Source organism: Notothenia rossii, assembly GCF_949606895.1.
Source record: "Notothenia rossii genome assembly, chromosome: 9".
NCBI lineage: Eukaryota > Metazoa > Chordata > Actinopteri > Perciformes > Nototheniidae > Notothenia > Notothenia rossii.
In genome coordinates this window covers 23,431,853-23,452,458 of record NC_136907.1, presented here as the reverse complement: position 1 = coordinate 23,452,458, position 20,606 = coordinate 23,431,853, and the positions used below count along the sequence as shown (strand labels likewise).

The 20,606-nt window shown below is 40.8% G+C and overlaps 1 protein-coding gene across 4 annotated transcripts in view; it reads left to right on the top strand.

Annotated features, from left to right (window-relative positions):
• The window catches only part of abr (ABR activator of RhoGEF and GTPase), a 123,049-nt gene that overhangs the window by 31,510 nt on the left and 70,933 nt on the right, over positions 1 to 20,606 (top strand). For 3 of the 4 annotated variants that reach the window (XM_079651245.1, XM_079651246.1, XM_079651247.1), the window contains exon 2: positions 13,171 to 13,352. In XM_079651245.1, coding sequence (XP_079507371.1) covers positions 13,171 to 13,352 — 182 coding nt within the window. Of the gene's footprint in view, positions 1 to 13,170; positions 13,353 to 16,815; positions 17,042 to 20,606 lie in introns of those variants that run through there. The other variant, XM_079651248.1, reaches the window with a different exon arrangement.

The window sequence follows — 20,606 nt, the reverse complement described above, 5'->3', positions numbered from 1 at the left end:
CTTTCCATTAGTGCATGCCTAGAAACGAATGCAGAGGGTACCGCTGCACGCTGAGGTGTAGATGCCCACACAGTAGTACATCTGCTGTACCGTACTCAAACGTGGGTGTGTGTTCGCAGTGATTTATGTGGAGGATTGACTTCCTAGTACATTACCTGCTTACAAACACATGGATGGAGGCACAAGGTGGGAAGTGGGGTTAGGAAATAAAATGCTGTGGATTATTGGAGGTTGGGTAGATGCTTGTGTGTGTGCACTTGATTGTGACCTCTTGTGTGTGTGTGTCTATGACAGTGGTTGCCCTAATCTAAGGAGGCAGTGGGTTGTATCCAACCAGACCCAGCCTTGGGGATTAAAGCAAGTTTATTACAATGTATATTGGCTGGTTGCCATGGTAACGTTGGGTTTGGGGGTAATGGCAATTCATGCTCGAGGCTGTGCAGTGGAGGGGGCCCTTATCTCTCGCTTCCTACAGGCATATGGCACGTAAAGATATGCAGCTGTGGTAGATGTGTGTCGTTTGTGGGATACAGGGACAATCCTGCATTTCACCGGACTCTTCTCTGGCAGCTAAGTGCTCTGGATGTGTGTGCTTGAGGTGTAGAGTGGATAATGGGCAGACATCCCCATTAGCATTATCTCAGCACGAGACTGGAAACCAGTTCCAAATCGTCTGGTCCATCGGAATCGTATGCCTCAGAAGTGATCAATTCCTTTTGTATATGTCATTGTGTTTTTCTGAGGGTTGCACATTCCCAAAAACTCAGCCTTCATGATCTGAAACTCTACAAGAAGGAGTCATGGCACAAATGAAGAAACAGTTCCAAAGCATGACTGTATTTCGCAAAGAAATATGACAACAGGGCTACTTGTATTCCCTATGAAACACGTTTGGTAGATTTTTATCTTTGACTAACAACATCTATATACAAGCCATACATTTAAATATTCTTTCAGAAAATTGATGGAGGAATCGATAAAGAATTGGACCGATAGACAGAATAGCTATTGGCATGGTACCAACCACATCTAATCAATTCCAATCCCTTATCCTAGCAGAGTGTAACACATTTATAAAATCATCTTTCTGCCTGGGTCAGATGTTTGATGTTAGATTGGCAACTCTTCTGTCATCTTCCATCAGCGCTCAAGATTTACGAGCCCCCCCTTCCTTTTATCTTCTCAGTCTGAGCCTCCTCTCGCCTTTCTTTCTCCCTCCAGTAACTAATGTGTGGGAGTCCTTTAGCTTATTGACCTTTTTAAAGTGGGCTCTGCCTATTTCCGGACCACAGTGGTTAGCTCTATCCGGGGAGCCTATCCATTATCTTCTTGATCAGTCTGAGGGATGACTCACACACTGTCATACATCTTGACATCGTCGTAGTTAGCATCATTTAGCATTACTGTAGCATCAAGCCGGTAGAATCTCGAGGGAGGAAGTCCTATTTGTTGAAACGCAAGGTGCACTGTGAAGCTGACAATTGAGCGGCCCGACTAAGCAAGGAGGCAGAAGCAGAACGTCCAAAATTATAACCCGGTGTGGGCATTTATTAAAATCATGTGCACATAGTTCACAGCCTCAATCCGGCTGTTCTCCCTAAACACATCCTGCAGCCACAAGGACCTCACACACACTGACAGGAAAAACAGAGCCTAAATACACCCAGACCAATCAAACCAACAAGACACAGGTGAGGGGGGAGGAGACAACACAGGGCACCAGGTGCACACAATCCAGCAACAGACATAATGGGAGGGGGAACACTTTTCAAACAAGAACAAATAACTGAACAGAATTACACACATACAAACCCAACTAAACGCAGTCAGCACTTGTACAATTAATGCCACTTAACGCTATGATTTCTACACCCTCACATATTATTTGCACCCAGATTATTCTTAATCGCTGTCATTCTACACCAGCATAAGCACTTTCGGCGCTCTCGTTAACTCCCCTATCTTTTCAGGCGGAGTCGAGGACCCGACCAGCACCTGCCAGACGACATTTCAATTAATACGGTTTAATCCTTTAATAAATACTATCTCAATAATTAGTATAAATTAGGGATGTCCCGATCACCTTTTTTTGCTCCCGATCCGATTCCGATCATTTGATTTTGACAATTTGCCGATACCGATTTTTCCCGATCCGATCTTTATGCAATGCATTAAGAGGAAAAAAAGCATTCAAGTTGTCCCTTAAGGTTATTTTTTTTAATTTAAATTGGATATTCTATCCAACATGGATATAGCTTATTTTTTTCACAGCAGTATTGGATCAGTTCAGTTGTGCAGAATTGGATCAAAACAAAATAAAGCTTATCAGTAGTTGTTAGCTTACTGCTACAATTAGACACTGCGCCCTGCCCACTCTGTTGCCAGATTTGAGAGAAATAAGCAACCAGGTCTATGAAAACAAGCCCCAAAGAAGCAACACATACATGATGTTGTGTATCTTGAAACCAAAACTAAGGCCTCAGGATGACTTTAAGACTTGAACATGGTCCTTTTTGTTTTCTAACATTGAATACAAAATTAAAAAAAAGTATTTATAAAAAAAAGAAAGAAAAAGAAAATCCCGATCCCCGATTGTTTCCTCCCGATTCCGATCTATTGAAAATCACGTGATCGGCTCCGATCCCCGATCACGTGATCGGATCGGGACATCTCTAGTATAAATTATATAAAATGTGCAAATATGCCATGCCAAACGGTACTGTGCAATCACGCTAATACAGTGCAAAACTGTTCACTAAAGTGCTGAGTTACAAGGCCCGAAGCCGTCAGTCCACAGTGACAAAGTTACCTTTGTCACATGCACACAATGACATATAGCTGTTACTTTGGATCTGAATCACTAAAAAAGGCAGCTCTTTTTCACAGGTAGAACTTGTGGATTATATCTATACAATAGAATGAGATTGAGCTCAATAAAGACTATATATTGAATTATTATAAGTACAAGTTAAAATGTCCTATCTCTTTTGTGAAATTGGATCACAGTTACTCGCAGAAGTAATCTGATTCCTCTCAGCCTTCACTCACAGTGCCATCACCCTGTTAGCCATCAGCCTGTGGAAGGCGAGCATTACACATTCACACCACTCTATGATACAGCAAATAGACTTGTATTTTTGCTGTTCCTACTTACCACATCCTGTATTCAAGTGAAATTCATGTAGCTGGCAATAGTTATTTTTAGAGCATTAAGCTCTAAAAGCTCTCAACTTGTATCCAGCATAGCTTATATCATCAGTTATAGCTATTGACTAGATTTCAACTAAGAAGTAGTCTACTTCATTGAAAAAGATTCTAGCAACTTCACACCTACTTCTCCCACAAATCACTTGTACAGAATACGCATAAAATAACATTGTTGTCTTCAATTCAATTTGATCTAAAATAATATATCAAAGGCAGATAAAGAGCCTTTTGTAAAAGGGTACAACTTCTCTATTTCATGATCATTTACTTTTCAAGGATCCCACTTAAAGGATAATTGGATTAAAAAAACATTTGAGATATCAAATTGACTTAAATCTTTAAGCTTCCCTTCCATAGCGCTCTGTCGTTATCAACCATCGTGTAACAAACATCTGTTTACACCGCTAATAGCTATCTCCCAGTTTGAGGCTCCAACAACAGGCCAGAACAGAAACTGATACTGTGAAGCAGGACTTCTCTCCAAACATCTGCTATCTGTGTGCACATGTGGCTGCATGTTAAATCACATGTCTCTGGTTGTTTAAGGGTCTCTGTGTGTGTGTGTGTGTGTGTGTGTGTGTGTGTGTGTGTGTGTGTGTGTGTGTGTGTGTGTGTGTGTGTGTGTGTCTATGTGTGTGTCTGAATGTGTATGTATGTGTGTGTCTATAAGGAGGAAGGTGGGTGTGCCTGCTGCATATTGATTGGTTCCTAAGCTGGATTGATCCTGGTTGCGATGGCTCCTAGGGGAGCTGTGTGAAGAACACAGTCTGTCGCTCCACATCTGCATCTCTGGTTAACAGCTGTCGGTTTTCATCTGACAGTTTTACCTTTGGTTTTGGGATTTTTCTGGCAAGAGTGACTTCGGAGGCACTATTTATTCTTGCGCCTGGTTTACAGATGTATTTTATTTAGAGGGGTAATTTCTGTCAAGTACAGTAACTTAAACTGAGGTTGCATGAGCTGGACAGTTCTGAGCAAATCATATAGAACAACCTTATATTCTTCTGTTTTAGAGCTCCAACTCTTATATTAATTGAAGTTGATTAATTGATAAACAAGAAATATAAATGTCAACTTTCCATTAGTCGCAAAATAGACTTTTATTTAAAAATAGTACAAAATGCGGTTTTCAGCCAGGATTATGGAGATTTCCTAATTTCTCTCTTATATTTCATGTTAAGGTAATATTTGTATGTTTGAGACAAATACATCTGAACACATCACCTTAGATTTTGAGAGACTGGAAAGGATAATTCTCTAAAATGTTATTTTAGACCTTGCAATGAATCGTTTTACAGGCTAAAAGTTTAAATCAAATCTGTCTATACACTCATCAAAGCTCCATATTTAATTGTACAGTTCTTTCTACGTTCTATCATCTGCGTATGGTAGAAATCAATTGGTTTCCAGTGCTGCTGTGTTGCTGCTGGTTCTGTCCTCAGAGTCTCGTGTCATTGCGCCACTGGTGAAATATTGTATGTTGATGAGTGGAGTAACAGGCCCGGGCTGGAAAGATAGACCTTCATAAAGGCTTTTAATTTCCCCAGTGTCGCCTCTGGATTGATGACCGCGGGACAGGGAGGTGTAAAAGCCTACATGTACTCCGTCCGCACGCACGCACGCACGCACGCACGCACGCGCGCGCACACACACACACACACACACACACACACACACACACACACACACACACACACACACACACACACACACACACACACACACACACACACACACACACACACACACACACACACACACACACACACACACACACACACACACACACACACACACACTCACAATGACCACACATCCGTCAAGCCTCTGATGTCCTGTCATCTTGTCATGGCTCCACAGGGCCAGGAGGACTAGTTGCTGAGCAGGAGGCAGCACTCTTGCCTTTTTATTTTGTATCTCTCTGTCTTTTATCTGGTCTTGGGAGAATTGGATCTGTTATGGTTCAGCTCTCTTGCAGCTTTTGAGAGTGGCGCTGAAGACGCAGAGGAATATATTGTCAACAACCCAGAACACACACATAAAATCACACATACAGTAAACAATAAAAAAAAACAATAGAAGACTGTTGAATAATAAACATGTGCAGACGCATTCAGACTCTCACAAACACTTTTTTTCTTAATGGGCTCCCTAAAGAAATGTGCAGGTGCACAACAGCCCTTGTAAACACAGATATCTACTTGAGTGTGTATTTGTGTGTGTGCACTCCTTCACTGCAGCTGTGTGCTCGACACAGAGGCAGTTTGCAGCGAAGCCCACACAGTGTTAGCGGGCTGCAGGGCATGATGTAATCCTTCTTCTGCTGAGGAAATAATGCTGAGCAAGGCAGCACATTACCCCGATTGAATTCTCACTGCAGCAGGAACTTTTCCTCCCCCTTCTTTATTAGTTCACAATTTTGCAAAAAACTGTCCAAGCTCCTGTACAGTAGGTAGAAAATGATGGTATACATCAGATCCTATGGGGGCTGCAAACACAGATTACATTGGAAGACCACTGGTGAATACAGGGTTAAGAGTGGACAGCTTCACATTAGTTGCTGAGCAAGGGGAAACATTAGATTTCTCCTGACACTTATCATTTTTTATTTGCCAATATGATTTTTGTTACAATGCAGCCAATCACAGATATTTTTGTTTTGGGAATTTTCTCACTCCTGTGCTTGTTAGATACTTTCAACATCAAATGTGTTTTCTTTACGAAGAAAATCATATAACAAACTAACAAACGTTGGTTCCTCAGTCATTAATTTACACATTCCCAAATGTAATGTCAGATTAAAGGTTTAATCCATTCCTTTGTAGGGTTGTAGTTCTCTTAACATAGCCACAACTGTTTGTCGTTTTATTGAATAGCTTAAAAAAGTATGAATGATACTATTTAGGGGCGGTAAAGGTTTCATTCATTTCAATGGAGACGCTCGCAAAACGAGAGAGCGATGCCGCCGTGGTCCGCCGCCACTCTCAAGTGCCTTTTTTTTTTTCAAGGTGCAGGCACAACCAGGGCGCGCCCCGGGCCACCAGAGTTGACGATAGTTCAACTTTTGGAAAGGAGCAGCACGCTCCACTTGTCATGTGACGAGGAACAATCAATCGCAGCCGAGAGATATCTTTACATCCGTAAACAAGTGTGTGAATATTACTGTCTCTGCCACTACATAAGGGTTTTAGAGGGGATTCAAAGCTAGGCGATGACTTATCTCACCATGCAGGTGCAGTAACTGTGCACATTTGCATACATTATCACAGGTGTTTTTGATGTTCACTTGTAGCAGAATGGTTTGTAGCTGATGTTTACTTGAGTCCCTGCTGCTGTTCAGTATGTGTCTCTGTGTGTTTGTGTGATGGACGGTGCTGTCAGCCCCATTGGCCCAGTGGACGTGTTGGCCGTGTGATGAATGATTTCTGCCGTCAGCCGTCACATCACCGCCCATACCACTTACCACACCCTCACACAACCTGCCCTTAAAAACACAGATCAAAAAACACTTTACGGTCTGCTTCTAAAGGTGATGTTATAGAAGCCGCCATTTTTGTTGACTGACTTAGCTTTAACTGAAAAAATATTGTAGTTAAACAGCTGGGGGCTGGCCAGAATGCCATAGCAGCTCCGAGCAGGGGTCCCTCTGTGTGATGTCGCCTGGCAGTGGAGCTGTCAATCATCTGCCCAGTGTTGGCGATGCAACACAGCACTTAATCTAAAATGTTTTATACTTGCATGACTGACCAACAGGAGCGTGATAGGAACTGACTAAATATTATATATTTTAATATTATGCCAAGTCTCAGCATCCCACCTTCATTCCAAACCAATTTAACCACTTAACGCCTCTATATTATATTATGGATGTTTTCTTATGATGAACAGGAATAAAGGATATGGTCACATGACAAGACCAAAGCTGAAACATGAGCCGTAATGAACATATAGATCTGGTATTTTCACTACGATTGATTTCTTCTGTTGTGTCATATTCAGAGTCGGTGTGTTTTTATTCTCCCTGCAGAGGTTTGTTGTTCAGTGTGGAGGGTCTGGGTGAATGAGGGAGTTTCAAACAACCAATCAGCTGACCGTATTCTCTCTGTGTGTACTCTCTGCTAGTTTATGACTCAGGCTGTTTCAGTTTTATTAAAGTTTATCTTGTCTTCTGGTACACATAGGAAAACTGGCTCCCTCTCAACCTGTGCAAGGACGTATTTGCATCAATGCTGCCAGTTTTCATGGCAGCCTTTGTCCTTGCCATGGAAACGAGGGCCGGTTATTGAGAGTGACAGGTGGATTTGGAGCCGTCCGTCAGCTGAGGTTATCAGGGAGTGTGATGTGAGATGACATTGGGCGGAGGTCATGAGTGGTGGGTGGTGTAGCAGGGACGGGACTGCAGATTTAACGGAGCTGTTATGCAACTATATGTTTACGTTATGACACAGCAGAGCAGGCATAGGGGAACATATCCACACACACACACACACACACACACACACACACACACACACACACACACACACACACACACACACACACACACACACACACACACACACACACACACACACACACACACACACACACACACACACACACACAGACAGCATGTTTTGGGAGTGACAAAACACAGGTCCAGAGAGGGAACAACATTGAATACATGAGACAAGATAATGTGTCTGGTTTTACATGTAAAATAAGTAGTAACAAAACGGGAACAAAACAATTTTTGGACCAGTTTTTCTTATCGTTTATTTCTGTTTTGTTTTTTAATCGTGTGAGTTACTGACTTTAAAAGATTATGTAAAGTCACAAGTTTCATAATGTTATCTTTTCAGTATTTTTGTTTAATAAAACATCTAACATTTAATGCACATCTTTGTGTACAATGATATTTCACACTGAGTTTAGAGAAATACATTGTAGTGGAAATACAAATATTGCCAGGATTGTCTCAATACACCAGAATGTATTGCAGTGGAGTGGCCATAGATTATATGCACTGTTTTTTAAGCTATTTGTGAGACTGTCCGGCCAGTCTCTGCTTCCTGGGTCAACTTTGTTTCCATTTGTCAGATACTGAGCCCTTGTATTATACTTGGTATGACCTTTTTATTTAACATAGAAAACCTTTAAAGGAATATTGTTGCTGAATTCTGTTGACCTCTGCAGCTCAATGATACAGTCACATTTCTAGAGATGGAATCTTAAAAAACTTTTCTGCTTTTGGATGACAATGCAATGCATGTCTAGTTTTTTAATGGACCATTTACAAATGAGTCTGCAATTGTACCATGTACCTGGTTCCCAATTTTATAACAGACTGGACGCAGGTTAAGTACCTGGAAAACAACCCAAACCACGTTTCCAAATAGTTCTAAATATAGTTTCCCACCGCTGAGTTCATCACTCGGTTGATTCACAGACCCTTCCATCAACACAATTTGAATAATTTCCAAGTGTGGAAACTCCACTAATCCACAGCCAGCTTCCTTGGCCGCAGCGTGTGGGTTCCAGCATTTAGTTTTGTCTTTCTATTATCGACAATTACTGAATGTATTAACATAAATCAGTTTTGGTTGTTCCCTCATATGCCAGTAAGTAAATGGACTGCCTACAATTCATGCATGTACTGTAAACACCAACACCCCTAGTTGTATATTGCTTCCTCTTAGGCTGCAGGTGTTTTTTGAATATTTTTGAATTGCCCTAATTTGAATGAGCGCTATGTGACAGTTGTGTAGCAGTAAAAGTATTCAGCAGTGATCAGCTCCACAACAACTTCACTCCCGGGGCGGTACAGAAGAGTGAGCTTCAAACTAGTTTAGTTTTTTGTATTTTAAGTGAAGACCAGTGGGACGTCAGTGTTGACGTAATGTTCACCCGACTGCCTTGGTGATACTGATGACTGCCAGTGAAGGTGTTTATTTCACACAACACACACCTCAATGGCTTTCTTCTTCGAGGCTGCATGTGTTATTCGTTCTCTCCTTTCCCCCAACACTGGTAAGTCTGAAGTAAGACGTGGTGGTGATGTATATTTGATTAAATATCTGTGATATTTTTAGCATTGACTGCTTTCTTAAAAGAAACAATGAGATTTTTGATAAATGATCATAAGGAGTCACTCCTTATTTATCAAAAACAACACTCAACACCCAATGACTAATTGGGTAAAAACAACTTAAACTGTCAGGTAAATTAAATTACAACTTTTCTGTAATGGCTCCTTTTGAAACCAGGAAAAGACAACACTTACAGCATATTAATAATAATAATGGATTACATGTTTTTATTAGAGCGCTTTTACAGGTGCTCAAAGCGCTTTACAAATACACATTACACATATTAGACATGTAAGAGTCATTACTGTGGACATTACCCACAGGAGCAAATGCAGGCAAAGTGCCCAAGGACACAACGGCCTGACGCAGTGGCGGCCGAGGCGGGATTCGAACTGGAGTTCACCAACGCCCCTTGATCTGATGACCAACGCTCTAACCACTGCGCCAAAACCGCCCCATCAAGACAGTGTCTTATCTCATATCACGATATTGATCTAATATTAATATTGCCTTTCCCTAATCAGAGCACCCTTGTATTTGACTACACTTCCCCTGGCCTCTGGACACATGTGGGTCGATCTTGACAGCCTAATGGAGGTCCACTTCACTGTGGTGTATTTGCCAAACCGTCGCTGTATTGATTTCTCAAAAGGATCTTCCTCCAATCCTTCCTCGGTCAATCCTTCTACTTGTCATTATCGTCTCTTTAATCACATGTCATGTTGAGCTTGTCCCTCTTTCATCCCTGTGAAAAGCGTGTTTGGGGACCGCTCTATTGAGCAGTAAAAACACGTTGGGGCCGATTGGATCCTCGCACAGAAAGATTCCCTCTGCATTGACTGATGTGCGGTATTGATTGAACTGTTTGTCACGCACAGATCTGGCAGGGTGACTGACGGAGGCAGCAAACATTTGGACCTGACAGGAGTGTGTGCAAAAAGACATTTGCATGTGTGGATTAATGCACAATGAGTGTTGTGACTGCTGATGTGTGACGTTATAGTGACATCAGAGCTTCTTGTCTGGGAAAACCTGTCTTATTGAACTAAATACATTTGAAGCAAAGCGAGGAAGAACAGCTTTGTAGCACACCGACTTTAATGTTATATTTAGAGATGATTGGGAGCAGCGTTTAATAAGGATTGTAGAACAACAGTGCTGTGACAGACTTATGTAGATGACAAACGGTGAAATAGTCTAGAGACTTGAGGGTGCACACATCCCTAAAGAGTCACATCTCAAGGGTCCAAAAAACCCACAAGACAACATTATAGGAAAATATTTAGTGCTTATATCTAAACCAGAAATCTCATCACAACTCAACATTAACAACAGGAACAATTTGTGCTTATGATCCTATTGCTAAACATTGAACTTAATACAGTTACTTGTCCTTCATGTATCAAAAACAAAAAAAGGACTCTTGTGCTCAAGCTGTTCCCTAAAGAGTTTTACTGCTGTCGATTTCCATTCTTCTCTATATACATCTGTTCCTCTTTGTTATCTGATGTGTCATCAGTTATAGTATCTACATCCTGCCCAATCAAATCTATAGACGTCTGTTCGACTCCAGAGAATTTCACCTGTAACCCCTTCCTTTTTTCAGTCAATGAGTAATAATAGATTAAGTAGTCAAACTGAGATCAGCTGACTTGAGTGTAAATACCTATCTGTGACCAAAATCTCAGCTTCAAGACATATTCAAAATCTGCCTTTTTCTTTTGTCTCTGCTTCTCTCTGTCCTGCTTTAATATTGCTAATATGACATAATTGGCAGAAATAATGACCAAAGTGCATGCAAAGTGATTCATTCAAACGCACAATTACCAAGATGATTCAGTTTAACCGATAAACACTCAATGCATACAAGGCTGACAGTACTTGCATAAGGCAACTATAAGTAAGAGAGTGTGCTGTGACTCTGTTCTCCATGATGGAGTCTTCTCAGCACAGACTGTATTTATGAATGATTTCTGCTGCCTATTATTACTTCCGCAAATAAAAAACGAATAATGGCATAAATTATTTTCAAAAAAAGGGAACAGACCCTTTTGCATATTTGTAAGGATGCTCTAATATTGGAAAATCAGAATAATTTCACTTTTGGTTAGCATTGATAGCTCCAAATTGAGATGACGATTATTACATATCGTCTCTGGAAAAAAAACTTTGACGGTAAAATGAAGAGGCTAGATCTATGAATAACTTTTTTTTGACACCCTGAGAACAGTTAGCGCCGGGAGAGAGGTTCTAAAATGATCCTCCTCCCACATTAAGCAGCAGAATCATATTGAATTGAATATGAATGTGTTTAATCACCCGGCCTTATGTTGTTGCGTCTGTTATTTTCAGTTTTCTCATGCTTACATACACTCGCCCATCTTTGGCAGATTGGGACAAACTCGCCTGTCAAGAGGCCAGAAGGTGTGCAGAATAGTCAGAGAGGGAACAGATGGACAAGAGGCAGAGACACACACACACACACACACACACACGCTTACTTGGATATTGGGAGGGCAGATCTTTTTTAGGGCATGAACCCAGCACAGTGGGACAACTGACCTCACCTCAGTATTTTAACCCCGTCCTCACATCCACGTCTCATGTTCTGCTCATGTCATCTCGCAGCTCTTCAGCACTGTTTTCTTCGCACGCTTCACTAAGTGTGCTAAGACCCAAATGTACAATTTGCCCAACAGCTACACATAAACCATATGGTAGCTAACAGATGGATGGAATGTTCTGATTGGCAGGTGGGCGGTGCAGTGACTGGGTTACGATGCGTGTCAGAGGGTGACAGACGGCTGCCTGTCGGCCACTTTAGGCAACCATTAGCATTAGCTTGATGATGTGTGTTGTTGTCCCCCCCTTTGACCCCTGCTTTTATTTTGCAATTAGGTCCTGTTTGTAGCTTATTGAGTTGTCTAGGAATCATTTAGAGCAAATGTCTGCTACTTTGAAGTAAAAAGCGTATGAACCCACTACTTTACAGACAGTCAGTGAGGCTCAGCGATGCACCTCCCACATTATTAGCTTTTCAATCATTGTGTTCTGCTTATTCTTTTTTACAACTGTTTAAATTATTTTAATAATGGTTACACATGCTTTGGTGCATGCACTTCTCCTATTTCAAGCTCATACATAATAATTTGCGCTTTATCGGATAGATTGACAGGATTTCTATCCAATCAGGGAACAAAATGAACATCCTGGACAATATGTGATTATTGTTCTTGTAGTGGACTCAAAGGGCATATTTCATCGTTGTCTGTGGATAAACATTAGCAATCATTTTTGTTCCTTTCCTGTGATGTTTTACCTTCACAATAATCAGTAAAATGTGGACAGTGTCAGTTTGTTACTATGGAAATATAGAGTAACTATTGCCAACAGTTCTTGATGTGTTATTATTAGCGACTAAAACAAAAAAAGTTGTTAATCTCCTAAAACCTAAAGATTGAGATACATATAGACAATATTAAACCTAAATATTAAAGTCACATGTAGAGTCCTTAGTTCAGCCATGCTCGAATGTTTCATTCTCTTGTTTCTGTTGCATGTTATTGGTTCGTTTATGAAATCAAGCTTCAACAGTCCACTTGTATTTTATGTTGTCCCATTTTAATTCTTCTTTTATCCAAGAATCATCACATGCCGTCTGCATTTATTAATTAAATCTTCTGAAATCTCATCTTTTGTATCACCCATTCCTTGTGTTCTTGTGTGCAGCACCAAAATAAGTGGTGGGTAAAGAGAGAATTCAATGCTTGCAAATTGCTCTGAAGAAGTACTAGAGATTGTTATCATGAGTGGTGTCTGTGAGTCACTGGAGCCAGCAGGCCTTGTTTTCTGGTGAAATGCTAATAATGTCTCTGTCTGTTTCTCTGTCCTGCAGACTTTAACTACAACACAGACGGCTACGAGGGAGACGGAGCAGAGGACGGCAAGTCTCAGGACGGCTCGGAGACTCTGCCCTTCATAGATGAGTCTCCCACCATGTCGCCACAGCTGTGCGCACCCCAAGGGCCCGACGGAGAGGCCGTCTCCCCCACTCCACCAGAGAGCCTGCTGGCAGGGGTAAGAGCCCAGACACATGGCATGGACATGCTTATTTAAAGGAAGAAGGGACACATCAGTTGCAGCGCTCTTACTTCCACAAACCATTCACTTATTCACTCCTGCTGAGTTTCTTAAATAGAATATGTAAAAAGTCTGAAGGTAGTTTATTAATATCCTAATTTATTATACTGAATTCCTGCACTACAGAGAAGTGTATATCATTTTTCCATTGGGCAGTGTTGTCATGGTGTTCATTCATTTAGGTTCTTAACTTGAGATTGAACCATACATTTTTACATGCAGTCAAGTCTTAATTTAAAAACAATAACGTAGAGGATTTTATTATCATAGTAGATAAAATGCCATTTACCCAAGCTAAGGATGATTAAACATTGTAGCCGTACACCATTCACCAACCATTTCATTTGTATCTATATGTACCAGCATATTTATGACACTATAAACCTACTGGTCTTAACAAAAAGATACAAGTAAACCTTTCCTAAAAACTGAAACCAAACTAAAATAGTCAAATATAAAATGAATAATCAAATTGAAAACTGTTATAACTTGGTGTTGATGGAAGTGTTGTATTCAGATATAAAACGTTTTTAATTCAAACTTGCCTTTCATAACCTTTGTATGAAAAAAAAAATCAATACCCTGACCTTTGAATCATAGTATCTAAACTCAAAGGTTTAAAAATATCTATAGAAAGTGAAATATTAGTTTGAAAATAAATTATTCTTACAGGCATTGCAGTTTCCTTAAAGTCTCTAATTTCTCTCATTGTTCCATCCTGTTAGGAGTATATATAATACAGTCAAAGCTGACGTGTCATCAGGCACATTTTTCTCCTTGTTATTAATAGCGGTGGGTTTCTCCCTCCAGTTAGCCGCCGGATCTAGACCCTGTGTAATTGTTAGCGATTAGCCACAACAGCTAGACTGCCTGCAGCGCACTGCAGGTGGTGCATTGACAGCAGCAGGAAATGACCACTGACCCACATGGGGTCTGACGGCACCAGCACTGATCTGCCAGTCTGTGCATGGAAGCAGAATATGTTCCAGGACCGTGTTTATTCACAAAGGTGTCATTAGTGAATTAGTCAGTGTTAAAAAGACAAGGTCCCTTTTTATGTTTTTCTATTCAGTTAATAGCTGTCAATTACATTCTGTAGGTGGCACTATTTTCTCTGTTTAATCCATCACATGGGGCTATCCCTGGGTGTGTGAACAAGAGGAAAAGGCGTCCTCTGTTTATGACAAATAAACCGTTGCTGCAGGAAATATTAAACTTACTGATTTGTGTGGACCTTTCCAGTGAGGCTCCACAGACACCAGACATGAAGCTGACACACAAAAGCTTTCATGAAATTGACTGTGACTTGTGTGTCTGACTGTGAGGGGGGGGGGGGGGTGCTCAGTGGGAGTCATGTTGACCCTGACCTGAACAGAAACACACACTCACACCCAAACAAAGAAGCTAACAGGCTTTAGATTCACACATCACAGCAAGCCCGAATGAAAACAGCGATCTTGAGTGGCTGGCTCCGACTTATTTGAAGTGATGTGCATACTGTATCAGCTGGTTAAGAGAAATAAAGAATTGTAATGGAGTAACCTCTGCCACTTTCACACTTTTTGTAGAAATGCCCCACCATCACAATTTTGCAGCTTTAATCTCACAGCACCCTTTTGCTCTATTTGCTCTTTAATATGCCTGCACTCTCCCATTACCATAGTATTATAAAAACACTCATTTAATAAGAATATGAGTCATTATCCCAGGGTCTCTTGAGTAAATGAAAATGTGTCTCCATCTAGGGGCCAGTTTTGGTAACAACAGACAAGACTGGACAATTGAAATCAAGTCAATACTTTATAACCCACATTAGTAACCACATTGAGAGAAAATTATGTTTTCATTAAATTCAAATCATTATAAAGAAATGTAGTGGAAGTGTTCAATTATGTTCAGATCTAGTGAATCTTTGGAGCCTTAGGTTGCTCTTGAGAATGAAATAAATTGTTGTTTTTTGTTTAGGTTTGAAATAAGATATGTAAACATTTTGTAACCTTTCATTGCGTGCAAGCTGTTGTCAAACTGTCTAAGATAACCTAGAATTGCAGTTCTGTGGGTGTATTCTGTATTTATGAACTCTGCCTCCTGACCCTGGCACTTAAAACCGAGTTAGAGCACTTTATAGCAGCGGCTGGTTTGGCGCTATGAGAGAGACTGTTATAGGAGGCTTCTGTCCAACGCTGCAGCCTCCAAAGGTCTTTCCTATGAACTCGTCCTCTCTTTCCTCACCGCCTTGTTAAGTCGGCCTTTCTTTCCGCTGAGTTTGCCTTTCATCTGCTGACATGAGAGAGCAAACGCTGACGCCTCTGTGCCAAGATGCATAAATTCAGCATGAGGATCGCATCTGTAGCCCACATAGGAGTTAAAAGAAGTTTGAGATGTTTTATTTTACATATTGGGATGCTTTAAAAACATTTTACCTTATACTAATGATGGATAGCGGATGTAGTTGTGTTGCAAATTGGTTAGTTTGGGCTGTATACATGAATGACTTGGTTAATTTTATGCTTTTTCTTTTTATCCTCTTTGCCAGATTTATATATTTTTTCATTCTGGCTTTCTTGAAGTCTCTTTCAAGCTTATTTCTTTTCCCATATTAATGGTTTGCAATGTTAGTGACCTAGAAATAAAAGCCCTAAGCTTAAATACACTTTTGTTTTCCCACTCTTCCATTTTTTTTTTTGCAAGATAAAGAGTGAAGAGCTATACAGAGAGCCTGAGAAATGGGGGAGGAGAATCTATAGGCAGGCAGACTTCCTGTAAAGTAACATCTACGGGTCCACACATCTACATATGCAACATTTTTTTACTTTCTAGTATCAAGAAATATAGTTTTTCTTCATTCCTTTCTTCTGTATACTATTTTAAATCAACCTCATGTTCTTCCCAAGCTACACTGCTGTGAACTCTGTGACCTGTAATTAGAATCAGACGCACCAGCAGCACATGAGCCGATCTCTGCTCCACATCCAAGGCTCTCTGCAGATCAATAAAGAGACAATGGGCAGAGAGACAACTCTGCAACACTCTGCGAGAATAAGGGAAGCTGTGTGTTTTGAGGAAGTGGCTTCAGTCTGAAGATACGGAAGACAGAGAAGAAGAGAATGAAGCGGACTGACTCCCAGAGCAGCGCGGACACAAGCGCTCTATGTAGCGATCCAGGAAGTGGCTGTAGAGTGTTTGTTATTGAGGGGAGGGGCAGACGCAGAGGGAGGGCAGACCTCATCGACCGAGGTGGAACACACACACACACACACACACACACACACACACACACACACACACACACACACACACACACACACCAGGAAGCCCAGCAGAGGAAGGGGGTGGGGTTGCGTAGGCGGGGTCCTCTCCCTTTCTCTCTCTCGCTTGCAATGACCAGACGACTTGCTCTGAAGGGAAAACACTGATGTGTCCGGGCAGGCCCTGAAGCAGAGGGGATCTCAGGCAGAAAGAGGAGAGGAGGAGGCGAAGGAAAGAAAAGAATAATGGAGGAGAACGAGGAGGAGGTGCTGTGCTACTTGGACAGGGTGCTGGAGGAGGAGGAGGAGGAGGGGGAGGTGTTTGAATATGGAGATGGGGAACTGGATCACATCACCCCGACACATAGACAGTTCAAGGTGAGACAGCGGCTGGATGCAGGGGGATACACACACACACACACACACACACACACACACACACATACACATACACACGCACACATATACACACTTTTGCAACTCACACCCTGACCAGGCTAGACAGCTGCGCTATACATAGCTAAGTGGAAAGTCTTGTTGGTGTTTTGGGATGATGTGGCATCACTATGTGCTGCTACGTGAGACATCTGCGCTGCACGAGTGTGTGTGACAGCCATTAGTGTGTCAGCCTGAGGAGACAGCTACTATGGAGCACATGTCTCCTCACTCTGATGCTCTTTCAACTCGGCCGGTGTTTTTCTGGTTGTAACTTCTAAATGGTGTGTGTGTGTGTGTGTGTGTGTGTGTGTGTGTGTGTGTGTGTGTGTGTGTGTGTGTGTGTGTGTGTGTGTGTGTGTGTGTGTGTGTGTGTGTGTGTGTGTGTGTGTGTGTGTGTGTGTGTGTGTGTGTGTGTGTGTGTGTGTGTGTGTGTGTGTGTGTGTGTGTGTGTGTGTGTGTGTGTGTGTGTGTGTGTGTGTGTGTGTGTGTGTGTCAGTTGAATGGAATGAAAGCTTGTGGTTCCCAGTAACTCTTCATATCAGCTTTCTTTATCAGACAGAATAAGAGCAGAGGGCACCGTAAAAGAGCACACAGCTTTCTCTCTATATCAAAAGTAAGAAGAAGTGCATGCACAGGAGCAGGTTGCCATGGAAAAGTCCTTTCACTTCTCATGTATTTCTCATCTTGCCCTCTCGCCACACAGTAGCTCTTTGTACAGCACAGGGAAAATATTCCCACTGTTGGAAAAAACAGTTTTTCCCTTCCTTCCTTTTTTCCATCTTGCAGTGATATGTTTGTCGCAGAAGGAGTACACTTTCCCCGCCACCAACGTGTCCTTCTTTACTTTTGCATCAAATTGTATTTGTTTAGTATTGTCAGAGCAGCTGCACACATCTGGCATCATATTCCAGACCTTAAACAAGTGATGAAATGATGTTAGAAGTGTTATTGCAATAAAAAAAACAATGACATAATGAAAAAACTTTTGCCTGGAGATGTGGACCTACATATGGTTTATGGTGCTTAAAATAAATGGTGAGCTGCTGCAGGACTTACATATCCAAGGACCATCTTAGAGTCTCAAGAGGAAATATGACTCATTTCTAGTGCTGCTTTTAGTTTGAGTTCCAGTCAGCATTTCAGAGGGAACATTTTCTTTCACTTTGTTTCAAGTAGTACCAGGGTTGCAACAGACTCAGAAGCTTTCTCTATAAACAGATATGTGCAGGCAGACTTTGCAAGCAACAGGACAAGGTTTCAGTATTTTGAGCGTTCTGGTTTCTGTTTGTAAGCCTGTCAAAACAAATCATTTTGTTGGACGATTATTGTCCAAAGAAAAAATATATTATTGGGATTTAAAGACTGTATCAGGCCACTGATATAATGATAATATAACATCACAATTCACCCTTTTAGTCTTTAAGAACATTCACACAAATCGGAATTTGAATGTGATTTTTTCTTATTTATTTTTAACCAAAATAATAAATTAATTGGACTTTCAGGATCTTTTAACTAAAAGTGTGCAATGTCTGTCTGAAGCGTATGTAAACAAACCAGCATATAGTCACAATGAAGGGCCCAAGAAGAAGAGGCCATGTCTATGTCAGAGCGGGCGCTGCACAAAGCTGCCCACTGCTCCTACTACTAGGATTGGTAAAAAAGTAGACATTTCACTGTGTGTGCTGCGTACTCTGCATGTGTGACCATTAAAGAGGGTTTCATCCCTCCAATTCAAACATCAAACATATATTGTATGAGAAGTAAACAATGTATTTATTGTGACAGGCCTAATAGTCAGCTTGAAGTCAGTAGGCAGGATGTATTGACCAATCAAGTGTTGCCAACTAATTGGCCGAAATGCAATTTAGGAACCCATTGGCTATTTTTGTATGATGATATTGCTTTTTATCAGCCTATCATTTCATCTGCATTGAAACTTTCATAATTTAGAAAGTTTGTAATTGGACTGTAAACAATGACCCGTGCACTGAGGGGGATTCCTAATTGGCTACAAAATAACCCCCACGAAATATTAGCCGTTGCCCACTAGAGGTTAAATTACCGCCAGGTAATTCTGAGATTGAATTTGCTCAAACTCTGCTCTATATGGTTCCATTGGAAACATTTGTTAGCTTACTGATGCTATAATGGGATCACACCCTGATGGATTGAGAGTGGAACAGCTGATTGACATCCCTCACTGGACACTTTGACCCGTGCAATTAAAAGTGACTTGATCTACACAAATCACTCCTGGTTCTTCTTGTATTTCTCTTTAGATTGCCACAGGGAGATAAAGCACCAACTGTCACTGTACAGATACACATTTAACATTTAAGAGTAACCTCTTTTACAAGATTTAACTGCTACTGCATATCAAATATTTCTAATTTATTTCCAGAAGTATATTCTAAATGTGGCTCTTTGCAGGTAAATATCCTCAGGGAATACATTCTGCTATGTCTCTGCTAATCCCAAGCCAACCAATTCTTAATGATCCTGTAATTAAAAAATCTAAAGTTGACACTGTTCAGTACTGTTCCTGGTACACAGTATAGCTCAAGTGTTGGTCGTGATAGGATTAAAACAATTGGGTCATGGCTCCTTCTCGTCTTATCAAGCAGGTGTGGTGATATCATATCACTGTGAGGATCTGGTTGTGTTAAATATTAACTTTCCTTTCTGCTCTCATGGCTGTTCTTTGGCCTCCCTTAAGTACACACTGAGACTTCTTCAACGTCAGTCTGACTGCAGTTCTCTACTTTATTGCTGTGTGCGCATGCTCAGCAGGGGGTGAAGAGGGAATGACACCCTGCACAGTTGAACAGCTGTTCATTTACTGTTAAGCAATATGCAGTTGTACTATAGAGGAATATTTCAATTAGGATTTCCACACATTGGAATTGTTTTTGCTCAACACCATACTGTATGCCATACATAATATAATATAATATAATATAGTGCCTTACATTATTTTAACACCAATGTGAGTTTTTCCATTATAGTTCAGGGTAAATCATCCTGCAGGTGTTAACATATTGTAATGAGTATATGCATGATAAGCAATAATGATTAACTTCACACCATTGGATAGTGTGTAATTTATTTAAAGCCGCCAAGGATATTTTGTTTTTCAGTATAATTTGTTTATCTGCAGGATTATGGAAAATTACTGGCCCTATTTTCATCAAACTTGGTAGAAGGGTGTATTAAGGGCCAAGGAAGAACCCATTACATTCTGAAGTGAATCAGTGGTTGAATACAAACAATATTGTTCAACTTCCAACACAAAATATAAGCTTAAAGCAACATAATACACATTCTGTTATATTAAAAACATACACTAATTTACATGCCTCCGTCTCTAAATAAGTAACATAATTAGTCTACCGTAGGTGGTCCACCAATACTGTCTACAACCTGTCGGCAATTATTATTACTTGTATTATTACTATTATTCTAAATCAGATGTGCAGGCATCAAAACTAACACGAATATCAAA